Raw genomic sequence first — 12,415 nt, 5'->3', positions numbered from 1 at the left:
TTATTGTCCCTTGCTAATAAAATATAAATATCAGAAAATACAAAAGGAAGTGTTATTAAGCACTTAATGTGATATACAGTATAGACGAACATTACAGGGCTTACAATGTTTGTTCATTGCTTTCTGTCTGCACTGTCAGTTCTTTGCATTATGCCGTACAAGCTGCTCTTTTTCCAGTTCAATCATGAGTGTGGCTATACTCCCATGCAGGGTCCCATGGAGCCCAGCAATCACCACTTTCACACTTGTGCCTTAGCCTGGGATAAGGTGTGCATGCACTTTTTTTATATTATGACATGGTGATCATTGTGTGCCATTTACAATGTACATGTTTCACTCTGGGACAGAGTATGGATGAACTATGCTATCTCTCGAAATGAGATATCATGTACTCCAGATGTGGGATTTTTAAAAAAAGAGGTTTAAAATGACTTTTTTTTCTCCTGTCATGGCTCCTTGGATCCTCCTCAATTCTAGAAATTTGAAGGAGGTCTCCAGCACTCTTGTTAATGGCACTGAAAGGGCTTGTTTGTCACAGCAGTCTTCTTGTCTTAGGATTTACAGCAGACAGATAGCAGGTACCAATAAATAACAATAAAGAATTCATCGGAAAAACTATCCTGAAGAGTAGACCAGTGTCTTTCACATTCTATACTTGGCATAAATATTAGTTATGTGAAAATATAAACATGTGAACAAAGCAAGCTCTTACCTTAATATTAAGTTGATTTAAACCAAGATGCTCTTGAGGAGTCAGAGGCTGCAGTAGACGTATGAGGTCCGACACAGGATCTCGTTCTTCCACTACATTGGGTATAGTCTGATGACCAATGTTCAAGTCACTATCAAGCTGTAACATTTTTGGAATTACTTCCAAAAAAAGATTAATGTGCAATAACCACATTATATTAAAATTGAATGGGGAAATAGTTCTTTATTACAGAAAAGAGATCTTCCTCGTTGCTCATTTGTTATTGGTTATGCTCTCACTGTCAGTCACTTGACCACAATAGTACCAGACATGCATTCTGCATCTCACTTGCTTGAATTCAATTTATTAAATTTTTTTTACTTTTTACGTTTTTAAAACCCCAGTCCAACATTCAGTTCACTAGCACTTAGGAGTCCTGTAGACTGTTATGTCCACAACAATGTCCAGTAAGCCTCCTCTCTGAAATGTCCCAACTATTTAGAAGACTACATACATATAATATTATTGTATATTACAAGGATGACAGAATACAGCCAGTGGCAGCAAACAGACCACGAACAGTTGGCTTGTTCTGTTTTTTGAATACTTCATTACACTCACTGCATGGGTACCATTCAAAGAATGTGTTGCAATTTCAGAATAAATGCTACACGTTCTCTGATTTGATGAAAGGGAAAGCATGACAGTACCATCCTGCCTCTGCACCTTGTTCAATCAGAGAAGTCTTTGCATTAATTAAAAGCATTCTCTGAATTGAGCCCATGCTGAGTGGCCAACCTCCTTTCTTTAGAATGAAGAAGGCTAGCTGCTCAGCACTGAGCCTGGAAGCAAGTGGGGCACACTGGAGTAGCAGGGTATACTTCAATGATTTCCAGTTTCCAGGGGCATCAGTCAGGTATGGTATATACATAGTTACCTTGGTCCAAGCCATACCTGACATTCATCTATAAATTAAAAAAAAAATGTTGAAAAGAATCTCACCCCATTAACCAAGTCTTGAATAAGTTCTCTTAGCTCCAGTTCCTGCTTTAGCTGCACTTGTACAAGTAATCTTACAGCACAGTCTCCCCATGTCACTACTCCGCGATCCTCTTGCAGACATGTCTTTGTCACCGTCATAGCAAGAAGAAAAAGGTCTCTTAGTGGATTTCGTGCAACTTTATTTCCTGAAACTTGAAAAATAAAACCCTGAGTAAGCATGATAAAAGGTGTGAATGTTTTAAACTATTTTTTATAAGTGGTTAACTTATTAATTATTTATTTATTATAATTCAATTTTTATTCAGTTTTACAAATGGTAAACAAAATAACAAAGTCCACAATAAAGTATGACCATACATTTCACAGAGAGGTTACACATTGCTAACAGTACAAACTAAGTTGGTTTATCTGATCCAGATATGAAAGGTAGGTATGAGGCATTCAAAAAAGGCACCCAGTCTCCCACCCAACCTCACACTTTCGTCAGCACGGGTGCGAGTAGCCAGGTACAGATAAGCCCAAGCGTCTAATATAGCATAATATTGTAGGTATAGCTAAACCAACCTAAGATATACAATGTGCAACAAATATTTAGATATATTCTGGGAGGTCTAATCATTGTAGATAGAAAGTGGGGTAGCAGGAAAAGGGAAAACGACCATAGAGCGGGAAAGTGGGAAAGAGGGAAGGTGAAACATTGAATCTAGTTGATGAATATCGGGTACATCTATGAGGGGGTTCCACATCAATTCTGTAAATGCCATAGGTGTGGTATGGTAGTGATACAGTGCCTTGAAAAAGTATTCATACCCCTTTACATTTTCCACATTTTGTCATGTTTTAGCCATAAATGTAAATGTATTTTATTGGGATTTTATGTGATAGAACAAGACAAAGTGCCACATAATTGTGAAGTGGAAGGAAAATGATAAATTATTTTCAATTTTTTTTTTTACAAATAAATATCTGAAAAGTGTGGTGTGCATTTGTATTCAGTCCCCCTGAGTCAATACTTTGTAGAATCACCTTTCGCTGCAAATACAGCTGCAAGTCTTTTGGGGTATATCTCTACCAGCAATGCACATCTAGAGAGTGAAATGTTTTCCCATTCTTCTTTGTAAAATAGCTCAAGCTCTGTCAGATTGGATGGGGAGCATCTGTGAACAGCAATTTTCAAGTCTTACCACAGATTCTCAATTGGATTTAGGTCTGGACTTTGAATGGGCCATTCTAACACATGAATATGCTTGATCTAAATCATTCCATTGTAGCTCTGGCTGTATGTTGAGGGCTGTTGTCCTGCTGGAAGGTGAACCTCCACCCCAGTTTCAAGTCTTTTGCAGACTCTAAAGCCGCGTACACACGGGCGGACTGTCTGTCCAACTTAGTCCGCTGAAACACATTTCAGCGGACAGTCCGCTCGTGTGTGGGCTTCAGCTGACTTTTTCAGCGGACAGTCTGGCGGACTAAGTCTTTCGGAATTTCCGTAATACAGTCCGTCCAACTTTGGTTTCAGTGGACAGTCCGCTTGTGAGTAGGCTAGTTGGACGGACTAAGTATGGCGCATGCTCAGAAAGGATTTACACGGCCGAAGGTTGCATTGCTGAGTATTGGACGTCCTATTTCTAGTCCCGTCGTACGTGCTGTACACGTCATTGCGCAAGCTTTCAATGGACTGTCTGTTCATCGTGTGTGGTCAAGTCCGTTCATTCAAAAGTAGGACGGACTGTCCGTCGGATTGTCTGACGGACTTAGTTGGCCAGACAGTCCGCCCGTGTGTACGCGGCTTAACAGGTTTTCTTCTATGATTGCCCTGTATTTTGCCCCTGCCATCTTTCCATCAACTCTGACCAGCTTCCCTGTCTCTGCTGAAGAAAAGGCTCCCCACAACATGATGCTGCCACCACCATGTATAACTGTGGGGATGGAATGTTTAGGGTGATGTGCAGTGTTAGCTGTCCGCCACACATAGCATTTTGCTTTTAGACCAAAAAGTAAAATTTTGGTCTCATCTGACCAGAGCACTTTCTTTCACATGTTTGCAGTGTCCCTCACATGGCTTTTTGCAAACTGCAAACAGGACTTCTTATGGCTATCATTCAGCAATGGCTTTCTTCTTGCCACTATTCTATAAAGACCAGATTTGTGGAGTGCACAACTAATAGTTGTCCAGTGGACAGATTCTCCCACCTGAGCTGTGGATTTTTGCAGCTCCTACAGAGTTACCATGGGCCTCTTGGCTGCTTCTCTGATTAATGATCTCCTTGCTCAGCCTGTCAGTTTATGGATGGCCTTGTCTTGGTAGGTTTGCAGTTGTGCAATACTCTTTACATTTTCAGATGATGGATTAAACAGTGCTCCATAAGATGTTCAAACCTTGGGATATTTTTTTTATAACCTAACCCTGCTTTAACCACTTCAGCCCCAGAAGGTTTGGCTGCTCAATGACCAGAGCACTTTTTACAATTTTTCATTGCTCTGCTTTAACTGGTAATTGCAAAGTCATGCAATGCTGTACCCAAACTAAATTTGCGTCCTTTTTTCCCCAACAAATAGAACTTTCTTTTGATGGTATCTGATTGCCTCTGCAATTTTTATTTTTTGCGATATTAACAGAAAAAGACTGAAAATATTGAAAAAAAAAAGGATATTTTCTAATTTATGTTGTAGAAAAAAAAAAAATAAACGTAATTTTAGTCTTAAATTTGGGCCAAAATGTATTCGGCCACACAGCTTTTAGTTTATGACTACCTATCTCATTTCTTGAGATAAAATGGCAGGGCAGTACACCCCACCCCCTAAATGACCCCATTTTGGAAAGTAGACACCCCCAGGAAATTGTTGAGAGGTATGTTGAGCCCATTGAATATTTTATTTTTTTGTCACAAGTGATTGCAGTGGTGACGTGCAGTGGTGACAAAATTGCTATTTACATATGATACCAGACCGACACTTGCGTTCGCCTTTGTGAGTGAGCACGGGGTGACAGGGGTGTTTTCTCTTTTTTTTTTGCTTTTTTTTTTTTTTTAACTGTTCCTTTCATTTTTTTTTATATTTTTCATTGTTATCAGAGGGAATATAAATATCCCCTATGATAGCAATAGGTAGTGACAGGTACACTTTTTTTGAAAAAATCGGGGTCTATTAGACCCTAGATCTCTCCTCTGCCCTCAAAGCATCTGACCACACCAAGATCGTTGTGATAAAATGCTTTACCAATTTCCCAATGGCGCTGTTTATATTCGGCAAAACCTGTCATGAAATGCTCGTAGCTTCCGGTTTCTTAAGCCATAGAGATGATTGGAGCCATTCTTGTCTCCGATCAGCTCTATGGTCAGCTGGCGGAGCTGCATTCTCGAGTTCCCTGTTGGAACAAGAGAGCCCCAAAAAAACATGGAATACAGTGGGAGGCGCATTCCCTCGCACTGCTTGTAAAAGAAGTCTAGAGGATAATTAGCCACTAGGATTGCTTTTACATGAAAGCCGGCCACTGGCTGAAAAGAATGATACCAAGGCAATACCTAAACCTGCAGGCATCATTCTGGTATAACCACTCAAAGTCCAGAAATATATCAGTACATTGCTGGTCCTTGTTGGGCATATATTGTAATGTTCTTTCTTTCATGCACTCTGTGGGATGAACAAAAAAAGAGATTGATCGGTGGGTACGCCCACCATTAGAATACCACCCTTCATCCACCTACTTCTAATGCTGGGCATAAATGCACCAACATTTTTTTTTCAACTGTGGTGGGGAAATCACCTCCTACAGCACTGGAGACGCTGATTTACGTATCATGAGAGCAAACGCTGTTGCTGTCAAGATAAATAAATCAGTGTTGCAGCTGAATGGCGTACCTGAAAAGCAAACAATGGTAATGATAAACCATTAACTTAATAAAACAATTCGTTTTTTTAACACAATCTGTGCCTAAAAAATAAATGCCAAAGCATGGGGCCAATCCATCCCTAATGTTAGGAGCAAATCGCTCCTCCACCCCTGCCCCTATGCTTCAGCATATATGCTCTTTTTTTAAACTGTGGTGGTGAAATCACCTCCTACAGCACTGGAGTCGCAGCTTTATGTATCTTGGGAGCAAACGCTGCTGTCAGAATAAATAAGCCCATGCTGCAGCTTAATGGTGTAAGCTAAGCAAATGATGGTTAACAATAAAACAAAGTAACATTACAGTATAACAGTAAGAAATACCATACCTGCAAATCAAATACAATAAAACATAGTAAAAATAAAACATTACCGTTCTAAAATACAGTAACAATAGAGAGAGAGAACAATACATATAGAACAATAGATAGCGAACAATAGAGCGGACAATAGAGAGCGAACATAAGAGAGAGAACAATTGAGAGAGAAGAAAAATAAAACCACAACTATTTTAGACTTTTTAATTTTTTTGTGCTTTTGTGTGGGTTTTTTTTTTGCAGTTTTATATAAACTGTAAACGTCATCTCATCTTTCGAGACCCTGTGTATGTGTGCCCTAGGACTGTGCAATGCTGTACCCTACGCTAATACTCCACTAGTGTGTGGTAGCAATTGAAACAGTCACAGATGCAGAGACCAGGTTGGTCAGGACAGGAGGAGCAATAAAAGCGGGTGTCACGCCTAAATCCGCATTTTCTGCAGACACAACATCTTCTTTGGGTAGGGGTACCAGGGAGGACATATGATGATCTTTTCCTGAAATTTAAGGAAGGATCCAGTTCATCCTGGAGCTTTGTATAGCACATAAGCATTCAGCAGAGCCAATTGGAATAAATATACAGAAACTTTTTTGTACCAGCGCCTGGCCTTACGGGCAATTAGGTACGGCGCCAACAACTGGTCATTGAGGTCCACCCCTCCCATGTTAAGGTTGTATTCGTGGACAGAGAGGGGTTTCTCGACAACACCAGTCGCCGTAGGAATTTGGACAGTCGTATCTGTGTGAAGGGAGGACAGAACGAAAAGATTCCGTATATCCCTCCACTTCACTGCTAACAAATTATTAAATTTCATGCAGGCTCTCTCCCCCTGTCTAAGTCCGGATTCTACAAGCCGTTGGTGGAAGCCCCAGTGATTAGATCACACGGTCCCATATGCGCCAATTCCACAATCAAAAAGGTGACTAAAAAGTGTCTTGCTTGTGTAATAATTGTCCATGTACAAGTTTCTAAATAAGGGTGACATCAAGTCCCACACAATCCTACCAGTGCTCCCTATGTAGTCTGGGCAGTTCTCTGGCTCTACGTAACTATCTCTTCCCTCGTAAACCATAAAACTATATGTATAGCCTGTTGCCATGTCACAGAGCTTATGATTCTTGACACCATATCTGGCACGCTTGCTGGAAAGATACTGTTTGATAGACAAGCAGCCAGAAAACTTAATCAGGGACTCATCAATGCAGACAACTTGATTGGGAGTAAACAAGTTTGAAAACTGTTGGTGGAAGTGGTTTACAAGGGGCTGAATTTTGTGGAGTCAATCGTATCCAGGGTCACCCCGAGGATGACAGAGTTCATTGTCATTGAAATGCATTAACTGCAAGATCTGCTTGTATCATGTCCTGGTCATGCAGGCAGAGAACACGAGCATATGATGAATTGGGTCAGTGAACCAATATGACTGCAACTCACTTTTTAAACTATGCCCATGAGGAGGGATAGGCCTAGGAAGGTCTTAAATTCAGAGACCATAATAGGTCTCCAATCTCTGGCAAGGGCCACCTGGGCATTAGCGGCGAAGAATTGACCAGCATACAAATTGCTTTGGTCCACAACAGATCTATAGAGATCTTCTGTGAAAAACAGTGCACTTATGGGACTCGCCACATCACCAAGTGTTACTGCAATGCTGGATCTACAACCAGGATGTACTCACACCTCAACAACAGCAGAAGAATGGGGTTGGGTATGCCTGACCTTGGCAGGGACCACTACTCGGTCATCTGAGCTATCTGTCAGGGTGCTGTCTACTGGTTTGTATTCTGAGCCAGAATCGGACATATGGGTGACTTCCTCTTCACTCTCATCTGTCAGGCTCAGAAATGTGTAGGCCTATTCACTACTGTACCTTTGATTGGACATTTTGGCCTCTAAATTTACTGGTACGCTCTAGCGACTCACAGGAAAAAGAGCACCTGACTGTCAGGGACTGCATCAAACGCGACCAAAAAAAAACTGTTAGCATTCACAAGGATCAGGCCCGACTCTGAGAATGCTGCAGTTATGTATTTAGTGTTTTGTAAGTGACAGTGATCGATTGATACTGCACTTGGGTGGGCTGGGCGGAGGGGCTAAAAGCAGGTGCTAACAGATATCTGGGCTGATCCCGCTAACGCTGCATTTTTGGGAACCCTAAACTAATGGGGACAATAATATAGTTCTGATCAGAAGAAAGATTTTGAACCATTCAGACACTATACTACTAAGGGAGGTGTATGGTGCGTGCATGGGGCGACCCTAACAGACGCTAAAACCTAACCTTTATTTAGGTAATATATGGAGAGTACCCTGACACTATAAAAAATAACTAACTAACCAGCATCACCCATGACACTAATATGGTAATCACTGGTGACAGTGGGTGATCAAGGGGTTAAACCTTTATTAGAAAAGAGAGAAAAGATTTCCACAAGAGGAGGTGACATCACTTCCTCTGCCTGTGTTTACACTTACACAGGCAGGGGAAGGATTTCATTCGCCAGAACTGATCACCAGGTCCAGGCCAGAAATCATAGGCCTGGGCCTGGAGACTGATCGGTTCTGAAGCGAATCTGATTGTCTAGGTAGCCGTGTGCCCGACGCAAGGTAACATCGCTTTGCCCAGACGAGCCAACCTGCCACAGTACAACTGCAGCAGCTGGTCCAGAACTGGTTAAACTTCTCCACAACTTTATACTTGATCTGTCTGGTGGGTTCCTTGGCCTTCATGATGCTGTTCATTCACTAAGTTTCTCTAACAAACCTCTGAGAGCTTCACAGAACAGCTGTATTTATACTGAAATTTAATTACGCACAGGTGGACTCTATTTACTTATTAGGTGACTTCTGAAGGCAATTGGTTCCAATAGATTTTAGTTAGGGGTATCAGAGTAAAGAAGGCTGAATACAAATGCACGCCACACTTTTCAGATATTTAATTGTAAAAAAAATTGAAAACCATTTATCATTTTCCTTCCACTTCACAATTATGTGCCACTTTGTGTTGGTCTATCACATAAAATCCCAATAAAATTAATTTATGTTTTTGGTTGTAACATGACAAAATGTGGAAAATTTCAAGGGGTATGAATACATTGTCAATGCACTGTATTTAGTCTGTGGGAATCTCTGAGAAATAATACATCCATCCTGACCATATGCCTTTAAACTTGTCTTGTTGGTCTTTGACTGTGTGTATCCACCGCTCTGCCTCCAGAAATATGTCAACCTCCCTTTTCCAGTCCAGTAATGAGGGAGATAATGATTGGTTCCAGAATCTGAGTATCAATGATTTAGCTGCATTTAGTAGGTGTGGGGTAACACTTTTTTTATACAGTTTAACAGAGGAAGGGACCCCATGAAAAAGAAAATGCACAGGTGAAAATTCTATGGGTCTGAGGGTCGTCTTTTTGATCAATGGAGTAATGGCCTCTCAAAATGCCTTAATGGGGACAAGACTACCACAAGTGAAGGAATGTGCCTGGCTGGTCACATCCTCTCCAACAGCGAGCATCCACTGTCGGATACATCTGAGCTAGGTGGGAAGGGGTCCGGTAGCATCTAGTAAGGAATTTATAAGATGTTTCTTGCACATGGGAGCTTATGGAGGTGGTATGTGTTAATCTGATCATCCTCTGAATCTATGAGAGAATGAGATCCTGACATATTTCTCTCTCCCATTCTCTAATATAGTAGGGTACTGATGTAGATTGAGTGCTAAGGACAAGTTTATACATTTGTAACAGTAGGTGTTTAGATTCTGGGAGGTCGATACATAAGGATTCAAAAGTCATGATTGTGTTGAGGGGTCTCAGTCGGGGCTGTAATTTATTAAGGAAATCTGCCCATGGTGATATCTCCAGGATACTAAAGGAATAGGTCCATAAGATGTCAGTAACTCGAAAAGAGAGAACAGGGTGCCCTGTGGGGCAAATTTAGCACATGAAATATTGCCATCAGATTCCCAGGAGCTAAAAAATCCCAGCTCTTCTCTGGGTGGGAACCAGGGATATCCTCCTAGGAGAGCTAAGGGTGATGTTTGGGGAGCATATTGGCCCGAAGCACTTAATCTGTACCATATAGACAGGGAGGTTCAAGTCAGTGGGGACATCAAGTCCGAGGGAACCTCTAAAGGTGGTTGGGAACCCGATGAGCACCTGCAAGATTCCTACCGGCCAATGTTTTCTTTAGTGGAACCCACAATTTACTCGAAGAGTTATGACACCAGTTTAAGATACAGACTAGAGCCATGGTCTTGTATTATAGGGCTATGTCAGGAAGCCTGACGCCACCATGTGGTTAACTTATTATTTAAACACAATTGTCTGCAATATATAATTTTCTATACTATTGATATTATCAGTCAAAAGAAGTTGCGCTAACATATATACTGTAGTACTAAATACTGAATATGTGTACTGGCTGGAAGGACTAGTAAGTTTACAAACTAGAATTCAACACTGGAAAGTCTCAAACTCTTCCTGTGCTCTGTAGTACAGTAGCCAAAAATGACTTTAATTAAATTAACGCATTTTCTGTCAAAATTACAGACATACTATAAATAATTCACTATATTAGCAAAATGAACCTGGCTAACTGAACACCAACTGGCTGTACACTGTTGTACCTCATCAGTGAAACATGTCTCTTACTTTCTTCTATAGGGTGTGAATGTTCCTCAGACTTGTTGTGTAACAGGTTTAATAAGGGCTCTTGCAATTCTTTATGGCTACAGCTTTGTAAGAGTTGAAATAAGAGGTCCCTTGCTTCTTCTTGTTTTCTCAGAAGAGAGAGTAGTTTATCTTCCTGTTTCATTGTAAGATAAAAAAATATAAATTATCAGCAGACCTGAAATTATACCCCTTCCCACCTCCCCCCAATCCCCAATCCAATTATGTTTCTATGTTTTAACTCCTTGGCAAATGTCATTCACATCCTCCTCCCATTCTTTTTTTTTTTTTTAAACCTTGTGAATTGCACCAATACTTACAGAATATCTAAAGCCATAGAGTAGGTAAAAGAGAAAGGAATGGTTGAAAGCACTGTCTGGTTTATTTTGCTTTCCATGTCATGCCCAAGGAATTTCCCCTTGCAGACTTAACAGAAAGTGAGAAGCGATCAATCCAAAGTGAGGTAAATCCCCTCTTAGACAATTGTCATCAGAACATGTCAGAAACTATGAAATCAGACCAAGACAGAAGTACAGTTAAATCACACTTGTTTAATAATAAAAGTAAAAAGAACAAATATAGTCAAAACATAGCCAAAGTTCAGTAACTGGAACGGAGAGTCAGCCAAGCCAGAAGTCAGGGATCCAAGTAGTGGAACAGCAAGTAGGATCTGAAGCAGAAGGGTTGTCAGCAAAGCCAGTCTTTAACCACTTCAATACCAGGCACTTAGACACCATCCTGCCCAAGCCAATTTTCAGCATTCAGCGCTGTCGCAATTTGAATGACAATTGTGCGGTCATGTGACATTGTACCCAAACCAATTTTTTTGCATTTTTTTCCCCACAAATAGAGCTTTCTTTTGATCACCTCTGCGATTTTTATTTTTTGCGCAACAAATAAAAAAAGACAGAAAATTTAGAAAAAAAACAAGCTTTCCTTTGTTTCTGTTAATTTTTAAGTTTGTAAATAAGTACGTTTTCTCCTTCAATGATAGGCACTGATATGGCTGCACTGACGGGCATTGATAAGGCGGCACTGATGGGCACAGATGAGGTGGCACCAATGAGGTGGCACTGATGGGCACTGATAGGCAGCACTGATGGGCACTGATAGGTGGCATTAATGGGCACTGATAAGTGGCACTCGTATGCGGCACTGATGGGCACTCATAGGCGGCAATGATGGGCACTCGTCGGCAGCACTGATGAGTACTTATGGGTGGCACTGATGGGTACTTATGGGTGGCACTGATAGGTGGCACTGATGGACACTGATAGGTGGGCACTGATGGGCATGGGTGGGCACTGATAGGTGGCACTGATGGACACTAATGGGTGGCACTGATGACACTAATGGGTGGCACTGATAACACTGATGGGTGGCATTGCTGGGCATCACTGTTCTCTTTTATTACATACTGGTGCCCATCAGTGCCCATTTGTTATCCTGAAGGACGTCATATGATGACCAGTCAAGATTACTGAACCACTTCCCACCTGGGCCTATAGCTAAATGATGGCTGGGCAGGAAGTGGTTAAACAGGAATGCAGGAGATAGTTTCTTGTGATGTGACCAAGGCGAAGGAAAAGCTCCTCTGGACTGGACGGCTTAAGTAGGACTGACGAGCAGGATCATCAGCAGCTGAGCAACTGAAAGAGATGGAAGCTGGCAATTAGCCTACAGCTGAGCGGCCAGCTCAGAGAAGGAAAGGCTGAGCCCAGCCCTGACAGTGCCCCCTCCTCAATGACCCCTCCCCCTCAGAGGACCACCAGGCTTGAGGGAAAAATGTCTATGGAAATCACGGAGGAGGACAGGGGCATGTACGGTTGCAGAACAAAGGTTTTAAT

The 12,415-nt window shown here is 41.5% G+C and overlaps 1 protein-coding gene across 1 annotated transcript in view; it reads right to left on the bottom strand.

The window, feature by feature from the left end:
• Positions 1 to 10,713, bottom strand: part of LOC143961992 (uncharacterized) — a 43,835-nt gene extending 33,122 nt beyond the window's left edge. The window contains exons 1-3 of the mRNA XM_077471335.1: positions 10,551 to 10,713; positions 1,694 to 1,884; positions 713 to 850 (exon numbers count right to left, since the gene is read on the bottom strand). Of these exons, the coding sequence (XP_077327461.1) occupies positions 713 to 850; positions 1,694 to 1,884; positions 10,551 to 10,713 (492 nt within the window). The remainder of the gene's footprint in view (positions 1 to 712; positions 851 to 1,693; positions 1,885 to 10,550) is intronic.
• Between the last annotated feature and the right edge of the window lie 1,702 nt (positions 10,714 to 12,415).

This window comes from Lithobates pipiens, unplaced genomic scaffold (genome assembly GCF_037356315.1).
Source record: "Lithobates pipiens isolate NorthernLeopardFrog02 unplaced genomic scaffold, aLitPip1_a1.2 Scaffold_8, whole genome shotgun sequence".
Lineage (NCBI taxonomy): Eukaryota > Metazoa > Chordata > Amphibia > Anura > Ranidae > Lithobates > Lithobates pipiens.
This window is presented reverse-complemented; position numbering and strand designations above follow the sequence as displayed.